This window comes from Desmodus rotundus, chromosome 11 (assembly GCF_022682495.2).
Source record: "Desmodus rotundus isolate HL8 chromosome 11, HLdesRot8A.1, whole genome shotgun sequence".
Classification (NCBI taxonomy): domain Eukaryota; kingdom Metazoa; phylum Chordata; class Mammalia; order Chiroptera; family Phyllostomidae; genus Desmodus; species Desmodus rotundus.
The window spans coordinates 45,581,539-45,604,869 of NC_071397.1; the positions used below are offsets into that span (position 1 = coordinate 45,581,539).

The 23,331-nt window shown below is 46.7% G+C and overlaps 1 protein-coding gene across 7 annotated transcripts in view; it reads left to right on the plus strand.

Moving 5' to 3' along the window:
• Window positions 1-23,331, plus strand: part of ANKRD6 (ankyrin repeat domain 6) — a 180,459-nt gene that overhangs the window by 141,022 nt on the left and 16,106 nt on the right. For 3 of the 7 annotated variants that reach the window (XM_024551713.4, XM_045188584.3, XM_045188580.3), the window contains exons 3-9: window positions 844-942; window positions 7,606-7,704; window positions 11,403-11,501; window positions 15,433-15,531; window positions 17,317-17,415; window positions 19,248-19,346; window positions 20,503-20,580. In XM_024551713.4, coding sequence (XP_024407481.2) covers window positions 844-942; window positions 7,606-7,704; window positions 11,403-11,501; window positions 15,433-15,531; window positions 17,317-17,415; window positions 19,248-19,346; window positions 20,503-20,580 — 672 coding nt within the window. Of the gene's footprint in view, window positions 1-843; window positions 943-3,029; window positions 3,369-3,760; window positions 3,926-7,605; window positions 7,705-11,402; window positions 11,502-15,432; window positions 15,532-17,316; window positions 17,416-19,247; window positions 19,347-20,502; window positions 20,581-23,331 lie in introns of those variants that run through there. The other 4 variants (XM_045188583.3, XM_045188578.3, XM_045188585.3 and 1 more) reach the window with 3 other exon arrangements.

Genomic DNA, 23,331 nt, shown 5'->3' on the forward strand with positions numbered 1-23,331 from the left:
GAGACTGGGTGAATAATGATAAATGAACTGGAACTACATGTGAGAATATGAAAAAAAAATCTCAAAAATGTAATGTTGGACCAAAAAATTTGCCAAACAGTATTGTACCATTTAATACTATTTATGTAAGGTTTGGGAATAGCAAATCAATGTTTATGTATTGCTTATGGCTACAAACATGTAGTAAATATAATAGAAGGCAAGAGAATGACAAATATCAAATTTAAGTGTGGCTACCTCAGGGATGGGAGGGGGATGAGATCTGGGAGGGGTTCACAGGGACCTCCCTGCTTTTCCTAGTGTTTTCTTAAAGTGATTAGTGAATATGTACATTTAAAAATATTATTCATTTTTTTGAATGGCTGAAATAATTTTGTAATTTTCATATTTGTTTTCTAAAAGGGGGAGAACATGTTCTAATCAGTTTGGCCAGCAATTTGGGTTCTGAGTAATTGCTAAGTAGATTTTTTCTGGAGCTGATTAGCTTGGCCTTTTGCTGTTCTCCCATCTCACCCCATCAGATTCACTGTGGCCACTTCATCATCCCAGAGCATTAGCATCAGTGGGTAAATAAAAGAAAATACAAAACCTGTCATTTTTGTACTTGTTGTTTTAATGAGTGGGAAGCAAAAATTATGCACTGAAGATTTTCACATTTTGAGCCTATTTTCTTCATGATCATAGTGCCAATAGCCAAGGTTAACTGAGACAAACTTGAATTCAGGGTAAATCCATAAGAATCTCCTGCCAAACGAAGGTGAAGGGGAAATGCCACTGCACACCCTGCTCCGGGGGTGATGTTGACGTCCTGTTTTGAAATTGGTGTTTGCTTTGCATTAACAGCATGGCCGAACCCCCCTGCATCTTGCTGCCAACAAGGGTCACCTTCCTGTGGTCCAGATCTTGCTGAAGGCGGGCTGTGACCTCGATGTTCAGGATGATGTGAGTAGAAGCCATCCTTGTCTTGGGGGTGGGTTGTCAGAGGAGGTTGTCTGCCTGGAAACCCACAGCACAGTGTGTGACCAGCTGTGAGGGGGGAGGGCAGTAGATGCTCTTCAGCACTTTTTACCTTCATCAGGGTCCCCATGATGGGAAGAATTTACTCCTGAAAGCCTACGCTGGGGCGCATTCTCAGTAGCGAGTCAGAGTTTGGGAATGTGGGGTAGTTTCCCCATCATGGTTCATTTCCTATCTGGTATCATTCAAGTGCAGAGCCTTGAGGGCGTTTTGCCTGTGTCCTGGCTCAGTATGAAGGAGCGCGCACGCACACACACACACACACACACACACACACACACACACACACACACGAGAGTGAGTGTGGGCGGGGCCCACTAGAAACATGAGTGATTGCCAAGTTTACCATGGGAGAGAAGGTGGGGCTTAAAAACTTACTTGTATTCCTTTTCTCACCTTGATATCTCTTAGTCAATGAACATTTAGTTTAAAACAACCTATTCAAAGAAAACAAAACTGATCTGGTAGGACCCAAGAAAACAGAGGCCTCCAGAAAGAGTTCACTCTGGCTTTGCCATTATTAAGACTCAGCCTCTGAGTCTTTTCATTCAGATGATCTAGAGAGAGACTCCAGTTGGCTCCTTTGGGGTCAAGATCCATTCCTGAGCCAATCAACAGTGGAGGAGTGGGGTCATATAGTATGGGGGGTGCCCTGGTGGGTCGTTGGGAAAGGTGGCTTCTCTAAGAAGGGGCTATGGAGAAGATTATATAAACTGTTCTCCAATTAACTATCAGGAAAAAGTCCTCAGATAACGTGACTGGAAACTGTTTCTAATTTTGTTTCTAACTCTAGTTTGTGTAGTAGGACCTCCAAGAAATAAGCACTTTTGTGAGGAACACAGAATCTGGGGGGTTTGCACTTAAAACCTCTTCTAGATTCACCTTTAATAACTGTGGTTATAGAGTATTATCCAACTGCAGACTCTCAGGCAGGCTAGGGTGCTCATTACCAAAGTGCTTCTAGCTTTCTTTGGGCCTCTGTGTAAAGTTCTGAACCTTTGCAAACACACAAGCGAGGACAGCATTTGCAGAGAAATAACTAGATGTGACATTGTGTTTTGATGGGCAGAAGGTTGTCCAGTGCTATTCATAAGTCTCTGGCCACATTTGGAACCTGTCAGGTCATCAAGAACATTATTTTCAAAAAACATTGATTTAGCTTTAAGCTGTTGATTTGTACCTTGGGTCATAATTTCTTAATTTTATTTTCCCATATTGTAGCCATCATAACATTGATGATTATATCATATCCTTTGATGAGAGTGAAAATACAGGGAGAGAGAGGAGATTCTGACCTCAGAAAAGCAGACATTGGAGTTGCTGGTGCACCCATCTGGCCTTCTGTTTGGGGAATCAAAGCCCTTGCTTGCCACGGTGGCCAGGCTGCAATGCCAGGCGTGTTGACCTATCCCAACCCAGCACTCCTGCCTGAGGTCTAATGCAGCCAGAGCCATGCTAGCTTCCTGGAACTTCTGCTCTTTTTATCAGACAAGATGGGGGTACGACTGGCACCAGTTCTCACAGGGTGACCAAAGGGAGCCGTGTCAATGTGGCCACGTCAGCTCCACTTCTCCCAGGGACACCCTCTTTCATTGTTTGGAATTAGCGTTTGTTTTCTTTCATCTTTTCCACCTTAAACAGGACAAGTCACACGTTGCTTCTCTCAGATAACTGTAATCAAAACAAAATAAGAATACAACAAAACAGTATAAAATGAGGTGAGGAGGGAGAAGGTAGAATAGACCTTCACAGGTTTTGAAGTAATGCATTTGCCAGAATATGGTTCATGTCTGTCTTCTATGTATTTGCTGTGCTTATTGATGATCAGCCTTGAAACTTATGCAAGAATTTGAGGAAGGAAACTCTTTATGGGTATTCTTTCACGAAGCTGAGTTCATTATTGAAAAAATCATTTCAGAAGTTACATGTATTCTAAGGCATTATCTTGATGATGAGTAGAAACAGAGAATGTTAATGTTATGAAGCATTTACCTCAACTTCATATTCTACAGATACTGTCCTTTATGTCCTGGTAAAGACTGAGAATTAGTTGAAGAATGACCTCCAGTGGCCTGGAGTGGGATAATTATGAATTTGAACCTGTGGAAACCAGTTCTTTAGAATATGCCACTCCAGGAGCAAATTCCCTGTTGCTTCCTGTCAATCCTGTCAACTCTCATTGGAGCTCTAATGCCATCTCTGATTGGTCAATGAGCAATCACACAGCCCCCATCTCAGAGATAGTCCAGGACCCTGTGGCCACGGTAAAAGGCATGAAGGAAGAAAATAATAAGGAAAACCAGAGAAGAAAGGCTAGGAAGAACCCTAGAAGACCAGAGACAGAAAAAGAGGTCAGCAACTTGCTTTGCGCACATAACCTGCCTTGAGCTTCCTTGCAACATGTCTGCCTGTGTCACCCGGGAGGGGATCCTCCTGACGAGGGGCATGTTCCACCCTTGCATGACTGGGGTTTCCTCCATGAGCTTAGCTTTGGAATCTGCTCACTCTTTTTCACCACATAGGAGAGAATACTGAAAGTATTTCAGAACAAAGATTTAGACCTCAGAGCTTGCAAACCTCTTAAAAATCCCAAAGTAAGGAACACTTATGTCAGAAAAATTAAAGCTGGCAGTTCATGTACTTTACAAACAGGTCAGCATGTTCCAAATGAAAGTGCCAAACTACAAGGTTGCTGGCTCTTCGAGTTTCCAGCTGCAGCATTTTTCCTTCTGCTTCTTTGTAGTTAATCATTCGACAAGTACTTCTCGGGCACCAGTAGTGGCCACTGCACTGCACTGAAGCACTTAGCTTGATGATTCCATAAAGAGCAGCTCCAACCCCACAGGGGTACCTGATGTTTTTAAAGACCTGTCCTAAGGTTAATTGGCTTCACAAGTTGGAAACAGGGGTGAGTGCAAAGAACCTTGACAATTTGAATTCTGGCCCAACCACTCTACCTGCATGAGCTGGTTGGTTATCTTAGGCTAGGCACTGACCTGTGTTGGACCTTGTTTTTTTTATTTTTTTAATTTTTTAATTTTTATTTTTAATCAATAAAATGGGGGAATTGGCCCTGGCTGGTGTGGCTCAGTGGATTGAGTGCCAGTCTGTGAACCAAAAGGTCGCTGGTTCAATTCCCAGTCAGGGCACAAGCCTAAGTTGTGGACCAGGTCCCCAGTAGGGGGCACTTGAGAGACAAGCACACATTGATGTTCCCCTCTCGAAAAATAAATAAATAAAATCTTTTTAAAAAGTAAATAAAATGAGGAGATTGGATGCCATGGCACTTGGAGCATAGTAGGGAGTCCGTGAGTGTTCACTGAACAAATAAGGAGTAAATGCTGTCAAGTGCTGTATTTATCCCAGCTTTTTATTTTATATTTCCCCAAAGTCTCAGAATGTCATGTTTAATTCAAATCATATAGAAGTACGGATTATGTCACAGTTGCTACTTGGGCCTGTTAATATGTATTGAGGCCACATTTTGTTCTTTTCTGTGTCCTATGTCAAAGAAGAAATATTTCAACAGTAAATTTTAGTTTTATGGGAGGAAAAATTGATTCATATGTAACAGGCCCTGTTCCAATCAAGGTTCTGAAGTTGTTCAATTGTTTGTCTTGGGTTCTTGGGAAGAACAGCTCCGAGGTAGCCCGAGGCAGCCCCTTGCTTATGTATTTCATGTCTCTTGGAGCCTTTATTTCTTCTCTTGGTAATCTAAGGGTGGCTGGTTTTAAATACCAGAGAAGGTGTCTCCCTTAGTACCCTGGGACCACCTCATCCAGTGTCAACAAAGCTCGTGGGGCAGCTAAAGGACAGCCACTTATGGTGGGGGGCAGTCGACTTTGGCCTTCTCCAGTGTTTATCTGCTGATGAGGCAAGAACTCAGGCTCTGAGGGAGGGCTCTGTCTGGGGGGAGTCAAAACTGGGAGGTGGGCTGTGGCCTGGAGATAGGCAGAGCCTTTCAAAGGTCTCTGCAGAGAGAGGGGAGAGGCGGGAAAACGCCTCTGCCGGTTGTGGAGGACAGTTTGCCTTCTCGCTGCAGCCTCACACAGGTGATAGAGCTCTTTGAGTCTTGATAGTCCGTCTGGAAATCAACTCCTAAGGGCTGAACTAAAAGTTAGGTTTAGCTTCTCTCTCTGAGCTCCAGTATCACAAAGGGAAGTTCTCTCAAGGGAAGTAAATACAGTAGATTCATGCTGAAAGCAAGTAATAAATAATGGTAACGCTCCAGCTCTAAAGCTGCCTCATTTCATGATTTAGTGGCAGCTTGTGAAACATGATAAAACATTTGACCGCAAGCAACGCTTAGGGTAGACTGTGCCTGCATCGGCACGGGCCCCGGGCCCTTGGTGTGACGGCTGGTGTGGCAGGTGTGGCTGACTCGCACCATGTGTCCAGGGCTTTCTGCTCATGCTTCGTGCACAACATGGACAGAACAGTTCAGTTTCGATAATGTAGAAAGGCTCTGATTGGTCCAAGGAGTGCTAGTTAGAGTGCCGGCAGTTTGTTGGAATATTAAAAGGCCTCTCACCATGAGCGGTGTGGCCGGGTCTGTATTTACCCGGAAAGAGTGAGCCCCAGGCTCACCTTTCTCATTGGATCAGTCATAAATTTCACTGGAGATCCATTTTGGGAAAACCCATCACCATTCTGATGGGGAAATGGGCAGTCTTGGAAATTTTTACAGAAAATTTTTAAAACTTAAGGCATGGGCAATTTCTCATATGATTACTTGCTCGGGCATTAAGTATACCTCATCTGGAAACACTTCAGGTGATTGCCATGGGTATGTGAGGGCGTGCACACCCGCCGCTGCTGATCCAGTGGCCATGTTCTTCCTTTGCCTGCGTGCCTCACAGAAAGCGCCCTCTTTGAATAAGGGGCCTGGGAAAGTAGAGAAAATGAAGTCTACACTTAATTTACAATAGAAATAATAGCTTAGGATGCTGAGGGCAGGGCTGGTGAAAGAGAAGCTGTGCCAGTGGATGAAGTCCTGGTAATGGGGTGGGATGTCCTGACCGTCCTAGGGTGGGAATCCCTGAAGCTCTACCAGCGAGCAGGGAGAAAAGATTCTGAGACATGGAGTCCCAATACTGATGCATTGTTATAGCTTAGACTTTTAATAAATAGCAGTTTTTCCTGATGCTAAAAATCAAATGCTAGATGCAAAAAGTTGGAAGGTATTAAAAATTATAAAATAAAAACCACTTATCATGGATTTTTAAAGGGAGATTTAGTTCCAAGAAAGTGAATTTCAGTTTCAAGTAGCATTAAGTGCTTTTGTATTGTGAGGAAATGCACATAAAATAAAATTTACTCTCTTAGCCAGACAGCACAGCAGCATGAAGCACACTCACAGTGTTAGGCAGCCATTACCGTCATCTGCCTCCAGAACTTTTTTCCCAATTAAGTGCTTTTAAAGTGCTTTGTTTTAAATTCCAGGGAGTTTAGTGAGTCTTCATTAGGGTTTTTTATAGGAAGCACTGCATTTCTCTTTGAAAAATCTTCGTGTTTTCTGTTCTATGGTCTCCCTTCTCTTGGGCTAAGGACCAGGGATGCCCCAAGTTGTGTCGTTGCCCCTCTGGTTCTCCACCAAGAAACTTCATTTATGCAAAACTCTTACCACCCAAATCACAGAACCCACGGGAAGGGAGGGCCCTGAGGACCATCCACTCCCGCCTTTTACAGGTAAAGAAAAGTTTTCACACTGATTGCCCACCTCCTGGTTCAAACCCGGACCCCAGGTTGGACTCGACTCATCTCGACTTGACTTGCTGTGTGCCTGTCACAGATAAGATGTGCTCTCAGGGGACTTCAGAAGGCTCTCATTCCAGTCTTGACTGTCACTCCTCCAGGAGCATTTAGTCATTTTCTCAGCTGCAATTATGGGAAAGAGTCATTCTCCCTTTGGCGCCCTGATGAAGAAACAGGAGGTCTGCAATTCCAGGAATCTGATCACAAAGCAAGGGGTCAAATGCAGCGTAAATCACTGAGGGTGCTGTCATGAAGTATCAGAAAGGGCTTCTTAGAGATATGCAGTGATAGCTCGCATCCCTGGAATCCCCCGGTGACACAACATAAACCCCTACATTCCTCTTGGCCTGTACAAGTCAATCACAATATACACCCACCATCAAATCACGAGGGCTGCACACTCACGTAGCTGGATGGCGATTTCTCCGAAAGCAGGGAGCTGGAGGACTCACAGGGAGTGGAGATCCCAGGCATTGCTGCTGTCATTGCATAGCACACACAGTCCTGCCCTCAGACCCACTCTTCACAGATGTGACAGCTCCAGTCCGGCTGAACACTGCCACCTCCTCGGCAGCAGGTGAAGGCCTGACCCTCATGCTAACGTCACCGCTGCAGCCAAGGCCTGTTCTGCGGTTGGCTTAAGGTTCCCACGGAACAAAACTGCTCTGCCTGGCATGTGTTGTCTACTAACCAGACCGCAAAGCCCGCCTTGCCCACGGTGGTGACCAGTCTGCTTTGTGTGGGTGATGTCCTGTGTCACAGCAAGTGAGTGAGTGAGTGGTGTGGGTGGTGGAGGAGAGCTGACCCTGTTTCTGCCTCTGTGTCATTCTGCAGGGGGGTCAGACCGCCTTGCACCGGGCCACGGTGGTGGGGAACACAGAGGTCATCGCGGCGCTCATCCAGGAGGGCTGCGCCTTGGACCGGCAAGACAAGGTGAAGTGGAACACACCTGACCGGGGGACCACTGGCAAGATGTTATCATTCCTAACTTGTCACTCGTGGGTTAGCGTGATGAAATCAGCCCAAACGTCCTTTGAATGAGTATTTGATATCCTAGTGAAATTTTTTAGAATCCTTCCTCTTGTGGTAGCTGTGGGTAACCACATAAGCGTAAATCGTAGCAAAAACTAAAGGTCTAGAAGTAATGGCATGTGCCCCTACCCCGCCACCCCCCCATTGCTTTTTCCCACCCCCTCCCCCCACTCCTCTTTTTCCTTCTCCTTCTTCTTTGATAAATGAGCAAGTTTTATTTTTAAAACTATATTGGAAGAAAAAATAAGCAAAGTCATTTTTTTAAGAACCCCAATGACATATATATTAATCCAGTGTTCCTAAATTATCAATCTTAAAAAAGGGAAATTTGCATTTTAGTGCAGTTCAGTCTGTTTACTGTATTTTTTATTTTTTTAAAGATTTTATTTATTTACTTTTAGAGAGAAGGGAAGGGAGGGAGAAAGAGAGGGAGGGAAACATCAACGTGAGAGAGAAACATCAATTGGTTGCCTCTCACAAGCCCCCAACCAGGGACCTGGCTTGCAACCCAAGCTTGTGCCCTGACCGGGAATCGAGCCTGCAACCTTTCACTTTGCAGAGCACAATGCCCAGCCCACTGAGCCACACCAGTCAGGGCCTGTTCACTTTTTTTTTTTTTTTAATATATTTATTGATTATGCTATTACAGTTGTCCCATTTCCCCCCCCCACTCCACTCCATCCTGCCCACCCCCCTCCCTCCCACATTCCCCCCTATAGTTCATGTCCATGGGTCATACTTATAAGTTCTTTGGCTTCTACATTTCCTACACTATTCTTACCCTCCCCCTGTCTATTTTCCACCAATCATCTATGCTACTTATTCTCTGTACCTTTACCCCCCCTCCCCCTCCCACTCCCTTATTGACATCCCTCATGTTCTAGTTGTTTGCCTAGTTTGCTCTTGTTTTTGTTTTATGTGTGGCCATTAATAACTGTGAGTTTGCTGTCATTTTTACTGTTCCTATTTTTGATCTTCTTTTTCTTAGGTAAGTCCCTTTAACATTTCATATAATAAGGGCTTGGTGATGATGAACTCCTTGAACTTGACCTTATCTGAGAAGCACTTTATCTTCCCTTCCATTCTAAATGATAGCTTTGCTGGATACAGTAATCTTGGATGTAGGTCCTTGCGTTTAATCTTGGGTAATGTAATTATGATGTGCCTTGGTGTGTTCCTCCTTGGGTCCAGCTGCTTTGGGACTCTCTGAGCTTCCTGGACTTCCTGGAAGTCTATTTCCTTTGCCAGATCGGGGGAGTTCTCCATTATTTGTTCAAATAAGTTTTCAATTTTTTGTTCTTCCTCTTCTCCTTCTGGCACCCCTATAATTCGGATGTTGGAACGTTTCAAGGTGTCCTGGAGGTTCCTAAGCCTCTCCTCATTTTTCCAAGTTCTTGTTTCTTCATTCTTTTCTGGTTGGATGTTTGTTTCTTCCTTCTGGTCCACACCATTGATTTGAGTCCCAGTTTCCTTCTCATCACTATTGGTTCCCTGTACATTTTCCTTTGTTTCTCTTAGCATAGGCTTCATTTTTTCATCTGTTTTTCGAACAGATTCAACCAATTCTGTGAGCATATTGATAACCAGTGCTTTGAACTGTGCATCCGATAGGTTGGCTATCTCTTCGTCACTTAGTTGTATTTTTTCTGGAGCTTTGAAGTGTTCTGTCATTTGGGCCATTTTTTTTTTTTGTTTGTCTGTCTTGGCGCGTCTGTTACTTTAAGGGGCAGAGCCTTAGGTGTTCACCGGGGCGGGGTAATGCTGGTCGCTGTGCTGTGATGCTGTACGTGGGGGAGGGGCCGAGTGGGAGCAATGGCGCCCGCCTCACTCTCCTCCGGATTTCAATCTTTCACTCCGATACCCACAATCAAACTGGGCCACTCTGGTGCTGGTTCCCGAGTAAGTGGGCCTGTGCACGCTCTAGGCCCCTGTGGGTCTCTCCAACAACCTCTCCTGTGAGGCTGGGAGTCGCTCCTGCTGCTGCCCCAACCCCCAGGGGCGCTGTCAATCAGAGGTTTGAGGCTTTATCCCCCCCCCCCCCCCCTTGCTGGAGCCCTGGGTTGCGCGGTCTGCTTCGCTGCCCGCCGTTCATCAGGTTTATCTGTGGGCGAATGTGGTGCCGCAGGGTGCTACCTGCCACTCTGCCTGCCCCGTTCTCTGCCACTCTGAGTCCGGCCCTCTGGGTTTATCTGTGCAAATGTGGGGCCGCAGGGTCTGCTAGTGCTCGGACTGCCTGCCTCGTTAGTCCCACCCTCCGCCAGTCTCGGTCCCGCCACAGCCACGCAAGTCCTCTCCACCCTGGTGCCCGTCTCCGCCCCTCCTACCGGTCTGGATGTATGTTTATTTTCTATTTCCTTGGTGTTGGTCCCCCTTGCTGTTCGATTCTCTGTCAGTTCTGGTTGTGCGAGGAGGCGCAGTGTGTCTACCTATGCCGCCATCTTGGTTCCTCCCCCGGCCTGTTCACTTTTTTAAACAACTTTTTATTCAAGCACAGACACAGAAAAGCACACAAATAATAAGTGCAGCTCAGTGAGGTTTCACTGCCTGAGCCCATCTGTGTGAGCACTCAGATCCAGATGCAGGGCGTCCCCAGAAGCCCCTGCCCCCTTCCAGTCACTTCCTTTTGCTTCCTGCTTTGTGCAGTCAGTCCCTTTGGCCGGGCCACCCACTACTACTTCCTTTTCCAGCTTGCCCCACTCCCATTCCCTGGCCTTAAGTACTGTGGTCTTTGAGACCCTAGACGTCCCCTTGTGTCAGCTGCATTAGGCCTTGTCTGTTGGCGTGGTTGAATGCAAGTCTAAGCCAGACCTTGGACATAATCGGAGCATACACCTGCCCCACCCCCAGCTGCCTGCCCTGTGCCCAGGCCTGGAGCTATTGGAGGGTGGTTCTGCCTCTCCTCCCCGCACTTCTCCCTCCCCCATACCCTGAGCCTCTGTGCCCCACCCACTCAACCCACTAGACTTAATATCTTTTTTTGTAAGTTAAGCAAATACAAGTTATCTTCGATTGATTTTATTTAAAAGTCACATATTGAGGAGACTTATTTACAAATCACTATTGTTTCAGTGTTGCACTTTTCTTTGGCGCCCTGAGGCTTATGGATTAAACTGGGTGAGATTAAAATCTGGGAAGAAAAAGGAGAGGGGGAATCTACCTATCTGGTCCTTGGGCCCTGGAATTTATGAAGCTGGACCCTATATTTGCCCAATCTTTGCAGGGTTCTCTCTGGGGCCAGGAGCAGAGCAGAGCCCAAGAGGTGATGGAAGTGGGAAGGAATGGACATTTTCTGTCCTGATGTTGCTTTCTGTTAAATGCAACTGTGCCGTTCTTAAGTGGGGTTCCCATAGAGATGGAAGCCCGCACACCTAAGGCATCCATTGCACACAATATGTCTAGACTGCATACTTGTTATGTACCATTTCTGGAAGAATGGAGAAACTGGCTGCTCCAATCATTTTCCAGGCTGCGATGCAGGTGAGGAATCCTAGTTGGGAAAGGCTCTGTGGTGTGCCCTGGAAGCACACTCACATATATTGACTTCAATGAGGTGAACGAGGTTGTGGGTAACGTGCTTTCTTTCTGCATGTATTCCACAGGATGGGAATACGGCCCTGCATGAAGCATCCTGGCATGGGTTCAGCCAGTCAGTCAAGCTGCTCGTTAAAGCAGGTGCCAACGTGCTGGCCAAGAACAAGGTGAGGCCCTGCAGGTGCTAGAAGTCATTCACAGGTGAGGGTGGCTGCGGGCTTCCTTCCCTGGACAGGAGCCTTCTCTCACAGAGCAGAGAGGGAGCTTAGAGGAGCACGTGGAACCCAGCAGGGAAATGAAAGTTTGAACCAGCTTTGTATGCACAGTCTGCATGGTGAGCAAGAGAACCTACTGGGGTTGCTTTGGCTTGCTTGGATCTATCCTAGCTCTCACTGCTTTGCCATTGGTTTATCAGAGCATGACTGTCCTCACAGAGACATCCCTTCTCCCTCTTTCCCTCTGTCTCCCCTCTCCAGTCACTTGTCACGTCTTGCCTTTTTCTCATCTATCCCTCTCTCCATGCTCATTATTGATGTGTCCCTGGATTTTAGAAGTGTCAGTGCAGACTGACTGCTGACCCAGTCCCTTCCCCATTCTGAAAGGTTTCTGCTCTGAAACCTTTCAGGAAAGCTCCTCAACTGGACGCTGTCTCGGGGCCTCTGCAGAGTGGCCTCAGCCTATGTCTGGAGCCGCTTTCCTGTGCCTTTCCCAGTATGTGCCTCCTATGCCATCAGCTTGGGCTCACTGTCCCCTGTGGCTGCCCCCTCCCGTAGGGGCAGCCTACTCCCTGTTTCTACCTGCAGACCTCCATCCGGGCCCCCAAGACCACACTCCCTGGCCACTGCACATAGCTCTGTGCTGTCGTTACTGGTTAAGTGTTTCATACGGTTCCCTCTTGTGTCAGAAGCTCAGGGGAAAGAAGCAAGCCATATACCATCACCTCCCCAGTAATGCCTGGCTCCCTGCCCATTTCTCCAAACTGGTACATGGTCGGAAACATGAGTTGGTTGGTTGGTACCAACTCTGAGAAGTAGGAGTTTCCCAGTTAATGGACAGAGAAGCCTCAGGGGTAGCTAGTACAGTCCTTGACTAAAACACATGATTCATTTGGGACTCAGGACTGCAACCCAGCCCAGGTCTATCTGCGCAGCCCACTGCCTCCTGGCCTGTGTGAGGCCCCCGGGCACTGTGGAGAGCCATGAGTTCCTGCTCCAAGTGAAACAGCAGAGGCTGGTGGAAAGCACAGGCGAGGTGCCGTTTCAAAAGAGGGACTTGGATGAGCCACAACCTCTGGGGAAAACTCTAGGAAGGTACTCCCCCCACCTAAGCTTTATTGAGGTATAAACTGACAAAATTATAACATATTTAAAGTGTATAGAGCGATACATTGGGTTGGCCAAAAAGTCCCTTAAGTTTTTTTCCGTAAAATAAAAGACATTTTTCATTTTCACCAATAACTATTGATTTGGATATTTTGAGTATGTCGCTTTTCTCCTACTATTGGCTTCTAGTGGGTAGAGGCCAGTGGTGCTGCTACACATCTTCCAATGCATAAGGCAGCCCCACAGCAAAGAAATGTCAGTAATACCAAGAAACTTTACAAACCATGTTTGATGCGTTCAGTCACAGCACCTCCATACACTGCACAAATCTTTTTTTGTGTTTCAGTTACGTTTTTTACCTTTTTGAAATAATAAAGCATAATAGCCAAAAATATTGCATATTTTCTTCTATCTTCAATATTAAAAGTGGCTGCAGAAATATTCAGCAATTTGGTAAGTCTTTTAAATACACACTGCTATGACAGCTGTCACAATACAATCTAACAAAATTGTTTCGAATGAAGTTAAAGACAACTAAGCACTACCAGAGCCATCTTAGGGGGGAAAATGTAGCAGACATTTGGTCAACCCAGTACTTAGGGTGGGAAAAATATCTGTTAGTCTATCTACCTCGGTCTCATTGTTTTACTATTAGGTTTTGACGTATAATGCGTATACAGTGAAGTTCACTTAGGAATAGTGTCCTGTGAGTTTTCAATTGTATACAGTTATGTAGCCACTGCCACGGTCAAGGTAGAGAAGATTTTCATCACCCCCAAAAAGTTCCTTTGTGCCCGTTGGGGGAGACTCCCCATTCCTTCCCCCCAGATCCTAGCAACCACCTGTTTGTTCACCTTTCCCCAAATGTCATCTAAATGGAATCATAATACGTAGCCTTTTGTGTCTCACTTCTTTCACTTAGCATGTTTTTAAGATTCATCCATGTTGTTACATGTGTGATTAGTTCATTCACTTTGATTGCTGAGTAATTCTCCATGACATGAATGTACCATATTTTGTTTATTCCTTACTCATGGTTTTCCATTTTCTTGATCCAAATGCTTTTCAGCATAATGGATACTTTCTTATTGGCAAAGTAAATTTTGGCATGATATTTCTGGAACCATCAGATTTCCTTTATCCAATACATTTAATGGCCCCCTTGGAGACGCTGACTTTGAGACAGTCTCCGGCCTGGGCAGAGGGAATGACATGTAAGCCCAGCACTAAGCCCTTTCACAGGAAATGTGGTGTTTAAAACGTGGGCAGATGCTTCACTTTGGAGACCTAAGTGAGCACTTTCTCTACCTGGGTTTGCTTTAAAATCTCCTGGGAACTTTTAAACAAGAAGGAGAAAACCCTGAATCTATCCTGACTGCCAGGCCTGGGGTAGCCAGCTGCCCTGGTTTGCTCTAGCCAGAGGGGTTTCCCAGAATGCCGTGACTTCCAGAGCTCAACCCTGAGCAGCCCAGACTCCACCCCGCCCGCAAAAATGCGAGTCCCCAGGGTCGCAGCTGTGCGGGGTCTATTTGAAGGCACCCCGGGTGATGTACATGGGCAGCAATGGGGTTAATAGCCATGGCACGCACTGATATCTCACACTTGCAACCCCTCCAGTTTCCTGGAGGTAACAATGAGGAAGAAAGACTCTGCCTGGGCTGGCGAGAGTCAAGGTTGTGAGAGGGCAGGTAAGTGAACTGGCAACAGGCAGTTTTCCTCTGTTTTTTTCAGTAACTCATTTCTCTTCTCAAAAGGTGAGGAACATAGCATCCTTGAGTGTGGGTGGGCAGTGCCATGTGGTCCGGGAGGCGTGAACTAGGTGAGGGAACGGTGGTCAGCAGGCCGTGTCACAGCGCAGAGCCCACGCAGCGGCAGTCCTGACTCAGCCTTTATGCTCAGCTGAGCAGGCTTTGCATCTCCAACCTCCTGAGTGCACACTCTCACCCCAGCCCCAGAGCTCCTCTCATGCTGCTGCTTTTCTGGTTACTTTTCCAGGGGTTAAGCAGCAGCCTTGAAGGCCCTACTCTCCTAGTCTCAGAAAGTTCTGTTTATCAGTTCTTTCTGCAGGATTGCTGTGGGTCTTATTCGGACCCTCAGTCATCATTTTGGTGTGGCATGTTGAAAGTAGAGAGAGGGTCTCTGTCAACTAAGTGACAGATGTAATTGTATTGCCTGTGATGTGGGGATCTTTTCCATAGTTCAAATTTGGTTGCTTTAAGAAAAAGACAAGATCGGACAATTTGAAAAAGGCTACAGTGTAATCTTAGGCACCTCTAGCCTGCATGTAGGAGGCGGCCTGCTTTGCCCTCCTTCACTTCGCCGGCACAGCGTTGTGCCGCAGCTTTGATCCGTGTGAGTGGGAATGACGGAGTCCTCTCAAGAGGAATGCAGCGTGTGGACATGCACAGCATTTTACCGTTAAGGAAATGCCCTCCTGGGCACTCGGAGTGGAGCCCCACAGCCTCAGCATCACAGGGGCCCTACACCATACTACAGGTAAGGAATTCAAGGTGGAGGAGAGCAAGACTTGACTTGTGGCTTTCAGCTAGTAAGTGGCAAAGGCAGGACTTGGAACCAAGGCTGTATCATAGATGTAACTCCTGTCTGCTTGGGTTCTAAGTTAAATGTTCTCGCCACTGACACCGCTGTTGGGTCCACCAATTAGGGAGCAGAGAATGTGAGCTCCTACTTGTATTCTGTAAGTACGGCGGCTCGGTGCAGGTCTGCGGAGCGCCGTGTTACTAACGTGTCCTCCCTTCTCTCGCCTCTCTCCAAGGCAGGGAACACGGCCCTGCACCTGGCCTGCCAGAACAGCCACTCCCAGAGCGCACGCGTCCTCCTGCTGGGCGGCTCCCGCGCCGACCTCAAAAATAACGTGGGTGAACAAAGCCGGCTTCTCTTGGGCTCTCTTGTGTCATCCTGGGAAATAACCCTGAAAGCATACTTGAGTGTTAACCTCTAGAAAATAAAAATGTGAAGTATCTGGGGACTATCTATAAAGTATTTTTTTTGCTAATTTTCTAAGGAGTCATTTAGGAGTGTGAGAAGAGGAAAGAAGAGGCTTGGAAACAGTTTTTCTTCCATCCTTTCCCCTTCACTCCTCAACTGTGGTTTGCTTTATCATTCCCTACACTACTTGTGGCAAACACAAAGCCTGTGGGCTGAATCCAGCCCTCCACCTTGTTTTATCTGGCCCGGCACCCAGCAGCAGCACTGAGCTCCTTGCCCCTAGTTAAGGAGTAGTTACATTTACACAGTCCTAAAATTACATTAGGCCCTTTGAAGGCAACTGCGAGGCTGATGTGGCCCCTGGTGAACATGAGTTTGACACCCCTGCCCTATACCCTGTGTTGGTGAATGGATCTAGGAAACTCTAAATGTCTGGAGAAGACCCATGCCCACGTAGTGCTGTGCTGTTGGCAACTGCTGGATGATGCTTCATGCCTAGTGTCTACACATCTGACTGAGCCATCCTTGGAATGAGCAGTTGGGTCAATAGTTCTGAGGGGCTGTCTGACTTGAGAGGTCACGTGGGTGTCCCTCCTCTCTCCACAGGAAGTCCCATGCCTCAGCTACTTCCCTAGAGACTCTAGCAGGGGCATCTAACCCACGGCCCACGGGCCATGTGTGGCCCAGGATGGCTATGAATGGGGCCCAACACAAAATTGTAAATTTACTTAAAACCTTTTTTTGCTCATCAGTTTTTGTTAGTGTTTGTATATTTAATGTGTGGCCCAAGACAACTCTTCTTCCAGTGAGGCCCAGAGACACCGAAAGGTTGGACACCCCTGCAGGCATCTCTTTAGTAAGTGGCCTTAGCTGGGCCTCCCTGATTGGGGGCAGGCTCATGTAAGGTTCTCAGGATGCCCTGAACCTCAGCTTTGAGCTTGGCTCCTTCTTAATCTAGGTCTAGGGAGAAAGTTATGCTGAGTGGTCACCATTTCTAGACAGAGATAGAATGAAAATGTTAAGAGATCACCACAGAATGTCAAGACTTTGTCCCCAGTTTTGCTGTTGTCTCTCTGGGGGCCACTTTGGCCTGTGGCCACAAGGAAGATCCGGATCCTGAGTTTTTCTGACCACCCTTTGTTACACCCTGTGACTGCTGCTTCATCAGCTCCCCAGACTACATTGCTCTATATGAGATATTGGGGTCCAACTAAAATGGGATGCAACTTGAATTTTTTAGAACACATGTGGTGTTAAAACTCAGCAACTGCCCCTGCTTCCCGGTCCTTAGATCCGTGATAGATCTATGAAGGGAAAGGCTCATTTCCAATGCAGTGCTCTTGGTCCTTCTTCAGCATACTCGAGTCTTTGGGGAGTAGGAGAGGATGGGGTCAGTGGATTCTTGTCAGGTGCTGGGGAAGCAGAACCTGCCTTGGCTATGTAGAAGGTCTCGTGGGGGGCAGACATCCAGTGTATAAAATCTGGATGCAGAGACTCTGCATGGTGGGAAATCAGGGATGCAGACAGCAGAAAAGGGCTGTGAGCCTCGGAGTGGAGCATCCACGTTGAAAGAGATGCTTATAACTCAGCCCAACACCCTCTAAAGAATATACGCTAGCCTGCCAGCTTTTAAATGATGTTTTCTTTTGACTTTCACTGTTTTGTTTTGTAACTGCTCAGACTGTGCTTAGAATTTGATTTCTGTCCGCAGGCAGGCGACACCTGTTTGCACGTTGCTGCGCGCTATAATCACTTGTCCATCATTAAGCTCCTCCTCAGTGCTTTCTGTTCTGTCCATGAAAAGAACCAGGTCAGTGCATGTGTCCTCCCCATGGCTGCTGGGCCCTCTTCCCACAAGGCTGACTGCCAGGTGTGTTAGCACGAACCAGAGCAGAGGCTGCTGGGAGCCTCTCTCTGCTGGGATGCGTCCAGAACTGGCCTTCCCATGGGTGTGCCTCCTAGAAAGGGCCTGTCCTTACCATTCCAGTGCCTATCACCATATTTGCATATGGAGCATTTTCTGGAATCCTGGGGGCAGGGTTTTGTTTTAAATGTGATTTTACAAGGAAACCCGCAAGAACATGGCTTAGTAAATAAGCAAGGGAATGAGGCATCTCACGACTTGAGTTCTGTGCCTTGCACTGCCGCTTTATGTGAGCTCACAGAGTCTCTGGTCACTGGAAAATTGGGTTCATCTGTATCTGTGCCATATTATGGGCTTTTGTAATAAAGCTGTAACTATTACAGTGTTCTGTGGAAATGTGCTAAACTTTCAGTAGTTATTTATATATTTTTAAATGTTGTCTTGCTATTTATTGATACCTAAGTGATGCATTGTTTGGCTTCACCTGAGTTTGAGTGCAGATATTTGAAATTTAAAAAATAGATGGTTATATACCCTATAATGGTGGTTTCTAACCCTGGCTTCCCGTAAGAATCAACAGGGAATTAAAAATACCATTCCTAAATCCCACCCCTGTTTAAATAACCAGAATACCCAGGGAACAGCCTGAGTATGCAGTTAGGAGGGAGAACCGCTCACTGTCCTAGCTAAATCACAAAATTGCCATTCTACAGCCCCCACTAGCCAGTGTTTCTCAACCTTTGTGGCATGTTTTAATCACGTGGGAGCTTTGAAAAATCACCGTGCCCAACCCACACTCCAGACCAATTATATCGGAATGTCTGGGGTGGGGCCCAGGCATCAGTAGTTTATACAGCCCCCCACCGAGCTCCAGTGTGCAGCCGAGATTGGGAACCACTACCACACAGCTCCCCACCCCCAGCACACAGCTAAGCGGTTCAGCAAGGAAATGACATCCCCATCAGTATTCAGCAACTAAATTTTCATGCTGTCAGGGAAAGAAGTATCAGAGTGTTTTACCTGATCCCCTGATGGTAGAGAATGAGTTGTTGCACTTCACCTGCATTTGCCTGACTTATTTATATCATTCTGTTTGGAGGGGGGATAAAAAACCAGCATTCACATTGTCCAAATCCTCCTGTCATAGCTGATTGTCTGAAAACATTTTTTGTATAAAGAGAACATGACAACTTAGGCTGTTTGGTAAGAGGTTGATAACAGCCGGTGTAGGACTGATCCTCGGTCACTCCCAACAAAGAACACTGTGAGCCTGTGGAATGATTCCCGGTAGCCCCTTCATATCCCTGCAGGTGCTTGTAGAAGTGGCCATCTTTGCGGCATCCAACCCTGCTAGCACTTAGGAGCCAAGGCTTCTCTGCCCTCTCCCCTGCCTTGGCAGTGGGACGTGGCCCAGAGCTCTAGGATGGCCAGCCCACTGGCCCCTGGCTCCTGGCCATCATCCTGCCTCAGTGTAAGGATGCAGGTCTGACCACTCTCAACAATCCCAGCCCAGCATCATTTTGTCCCCCTGCACAAATTAACCCTGTGATTTCTGGTATCTTCAGTCACAAAGGAATGTGATATTTCTTCATCGCTCATTTAGCTCCACGATCTTTAAGAAGAACCACATTAACATTTGAGCCAAGGGCCCTCTATCGGTCTTTAGCAAATCTTAGATTGACTCTGAAAAGCTGCCCCTGGGCCATGGGGCAAAAAGCTGGAGGGCTGTGGGCTGTGCTCAGATGGGGTTTAGGGGGCTTTCTTCTGATTAATTTCAGGCTGGAGACACAGCACTTCATGTGGCTGCTTCCCTAAATCACAAGAAGGTGGTTAGAATCTTACTGGAGGCTGGAGCAGATGGGACCGTCGTTAATGATGTAAGTGGAGTTGCAGCAGTGGTTTCTAAAGCCCTCTCCCCCCCTTCAGGAATGGGCACGCTGCTCCTGCCTCACCTCCTGCAGACCCTGAGGGCACGCACCTGGGGCCCTCAGGGGTGGACTTAGGGAGACCCACACTCTGAGCAGCCCCACAAGGGAACAGGCCCTGAGGGCTCATCTTTACATTCCTAGCTGAAGTGAGCACACCCTGGTGTGAGAGAGATCCGGGATGATGAGGTCAGCTAACAAGTGGAAGTTACTGAATACAGATGTGGTCCTCAAAAACACCGCCACATAACATCCACCATCCTCAAACTTTTAACTCCTTTCTCTCCAAAATGGCCGATCTCAGTGTACCTTCCCTCTCAGTATCCCTTTTCCTCCTCCTCTCCTCCCCCACCCACTTCTTTCTCTTTCAGATCCTGTAGCAGCTGGCAGCTCAGACACCCATTTTTAAGGCCACTCTGTGGTCTCTGCCCTCCTGAAATGTCAGACTCAGCGGGGGTGGAGGACTTGTGTGAGTGTCTGGGGAGGCCAGCGTGTCAAAGCTGCTGAAGGCTCCCAACTCTAGTTTCCCCTTTCTTCCCACAGTTCCAGAGCCTATATTGGGTGGTAACTTAGGGCACCTCTCCCATGATGCCTTGAACACCTTTCCCATCCTTTGAACCCTGCTGTTAGCAATTCTTGGTTCTTGGCTGAATCTCCCTAGAGCCTCCACTACGGCCATAGCTTCCTAATTGGTTTTCACAGTCCAGCTCCCAAGACTCTGGCTGGGCCCTCATCTGCCCTTCCCAGTGTCTTCTCCCTTGTTCTCCAGGGAAATTCGTTGCTTGGCTGCGTTTTATGACCCTCTGAGGTTCCTCAGCTGGAATCTTCCACCCTGACCCTGTGTGACTTTTCCCTTCCCTCATCTCTTTTCCAGAAAGCATCCCTTGGTGGGCAGTGCTCCGACCTCTGGAGCACTTAGTGCCCACCCAGTCAGCACTTGCCCTCCCTTGCTGTATCCTCAGCTGTAACTTGGCTCCTTCGCTGGGAGGAGGCTCAAGAGGCAGGTCCACATCATCCGAGTGTTTTGTGAGCACATGTAGGTGCAGGTGTAACTGAGTGTGGGCTTGGTGGCCAGTACTCACTCGTCCTCCCCTGTGCCTTTCCTCAGGCAGGCCAAACCCCACTGGAGGCTGCCCGCTACCACAATAATCCAGAAGTTGCTCTTCTCCTCACTAAAGCTCCTCAGGTAGGATTTATTGCATTTTCCATTGTACCGAGTGTGTGGGACTACAAAGTCACGGGGACTCTCTGCTTGCAATCTACTGAAGCCAATTCAAACTGGTGTATTAAATAGGGAACCGACAGGCTTACTAACCAGGCAGTGGGAAACGTAGGAATTCCCGTGGGCTGCCAGGACAACCAGAACCAGCGGCTGCGGGCCTGTTTTGTCACTACCGGCCCCAGGTACTCAGCTAAGAGAAAGTTCTAGTTTAAAACATCACACGAGAGCTTGGGGCAAGTGCCCCGAACAAGTGTGGCAGAGGCTGGAAGAGGGCAGCATCCACTTGATCATGTGGTCAAGGGGCATTTTCTAGAGACAGGTGGAGGGGAGGGGCCGTTCTGAGCAGACAAAGCAGTAAATGTCCACTTAGAGGCAGTTAAGTACAGTATAGTTTTCCTTTTTATTAAATAATGGTATTTTGGTAATCAGTCAATTTAAAAAAAAAAAGATGATTCATATCATTTGAGTTGAATGATAACTTATAAGGTAGCAGAGTTTTAGACCCCGAAATAACTTATTTCTTTGTATTACTTTCCCCCGACACATGACTTTTTTAGGTAATTGTGTCGACAATGTGTGTGCCCTCTCATAGTCCGCCCTTTGTTCTAACTGCAACAAGAAAATGTTCTGCAGTCATCCCAATTATTCATCATAGTAGTATTCTTTTCTCATTGCTGTCTATATTTTGTTGAACAATTTCCCTAACGTAGGACATTCAGGTTATTTCGCAGCTGGGGTTATTCTGTGTCACATTGTGGTAAACACTGATTTGCTTCCACCTTATTCTGGCTACCATCGCAGGAAGACAGAGTGTCAGGGAGCCCCAGGAAGATCCTGGACACAGTCTGTGGCCTCACAGCTCAACCCCAGCCAGCCCGGGCTTCTGCATGGCCTTGATTTCACTCAGGTTTTACAAACATGCCCGATATAAGCAGTTGCTGGAAATGGTTAAGATTTTTTTTTTAATTTTTATTGTTATTCAATTACAGTTGAATGCCTTTTCTCCCCATCCCTCCACCCCACCCCAGCTGAACCCACCTCCCTCCCCCACCTCCACCCTCCCAATGGTTAAGATTTTTGTCTTTCGCAAAATTGGCCAAGGGGTTGGTCCTTCTCAGAGGTCTGTGGAAGTCCATAGAGCCCCTGAAAGGTGCGAGCCAGTGCTCCTTTGGGAAGAGGCTCCACCTCTCTCCAGTTATTTACAAAGAAATCATCAGTGGAATCAATCCATGAACCCAGATAGAAAGATGCTAGTCTCTCGTGGATCAGAAAGTACAGGGTGCTCTGTAAGTGTCAGAATTCATCAGTTATCTGGCATTTCAGTGCTTGGCGCTTCGATGGACAGTCCGCTGCGTGCTCACCATATGAAGATCATCAAGTCTGGTGGCGAAGAGGATCCCAGGCACACACAGACTGATGGGCCTTTGACTCACCTGTCATTTGTCTTCCAGAGCCCCAGGGTCTTAATTCAAAGGGAACGTTTACTGTTGACAGTTTTCCTATGTGATTGTCCTTAGCGTTTCTATTAAAAATAACCTAACCCAAGTTTTTCCACACCCATATTGAATAGCAAATAGGGTAACATTTTAAGAAAGTTTATTTTATACAATGGTTCATGCTAAAGCCTATCCTCAACACAAAGAAGGAATGTTGGAATATACATAAAATATATGTCTGCTGTTCTATTGTTTCACAGAAATAGTCTGTTTATCTGAAATAAGAAATCCCTTTGCCTTGGTTCCTGAGTTGACCATGGATTTTGATGGTTCCCAGTAGTACTGAGGATATTTTTCCCCAAAGCTCTAAGATCAATATACCCCGGTTCCCGTGAATTGGAAAAGATTGATGACATTTCATTTGGTGAATATCTGATTTTTCACGGGCTAGTAACGTGGTCTGTGGAAGAGTTTTTCTGAGGATTATTTTTGGTTTGGGTCACCTCTGAGTGTCTCTTCTCATTTTTGATTGACATGGTTCAAACGCTTCTGAAAGTGAATTTCAGGCTGATGCTGGTGCTGAATGCTGTTGGAAGGGTCCATGGACGGCCTAGTCACTTCCTCTCATCAGACTCGACTTCCTAGTGAGTCTAAGTTTAGCTTTAGAAATGGCTCGGGACAGGGGGCTCTCAGACTTTCGGTTGAAGGGCGCTTTTGCATTTCAAAATACTTTAGAGGCTTACAAGGAGCTTTGTTTATTTGAGTTTTATCCATCCACAGTTACCATATTTAAAACTAAACTTGAGAAATGTTAAAGATGTTTATTAATTTAAAAATCACAAGTCCATTTTGTGTTCATAGAAATGGCATTGTTTTGTGAAAAACTAGTTTTCAGAACAAACATTAGGAAGAGCAGCATTGATTTACGTGTTCAGAGATCTTCGTACCGTCTTACTTAGAAGATAGCAGGATTCGTCTGTTCCCACATGCAGTCTATGGCAGTATCTCATATGCAGCCCCCAGTAGATGCCATGCACCCTCGTGAGAGAATGAGAGTGAAAAAGGCCACATTGTCTTAATAGTAGGAAAACAGTTTTAATCTCAGGGACACAGGAGTCCCTAGACTTTTCAGAATTGCTGGTTTAGAGAATGAGATTGGGGTTTAAAAATCAGCTGTATTCACAAGCAGATATTGTCAGGGGTTTCCCCTTTTCGTGGTACCCACTGCCTGTTGAGGTTCTTTCTGTTGTAACGGTGTCACCTGAAGACCATGAACATG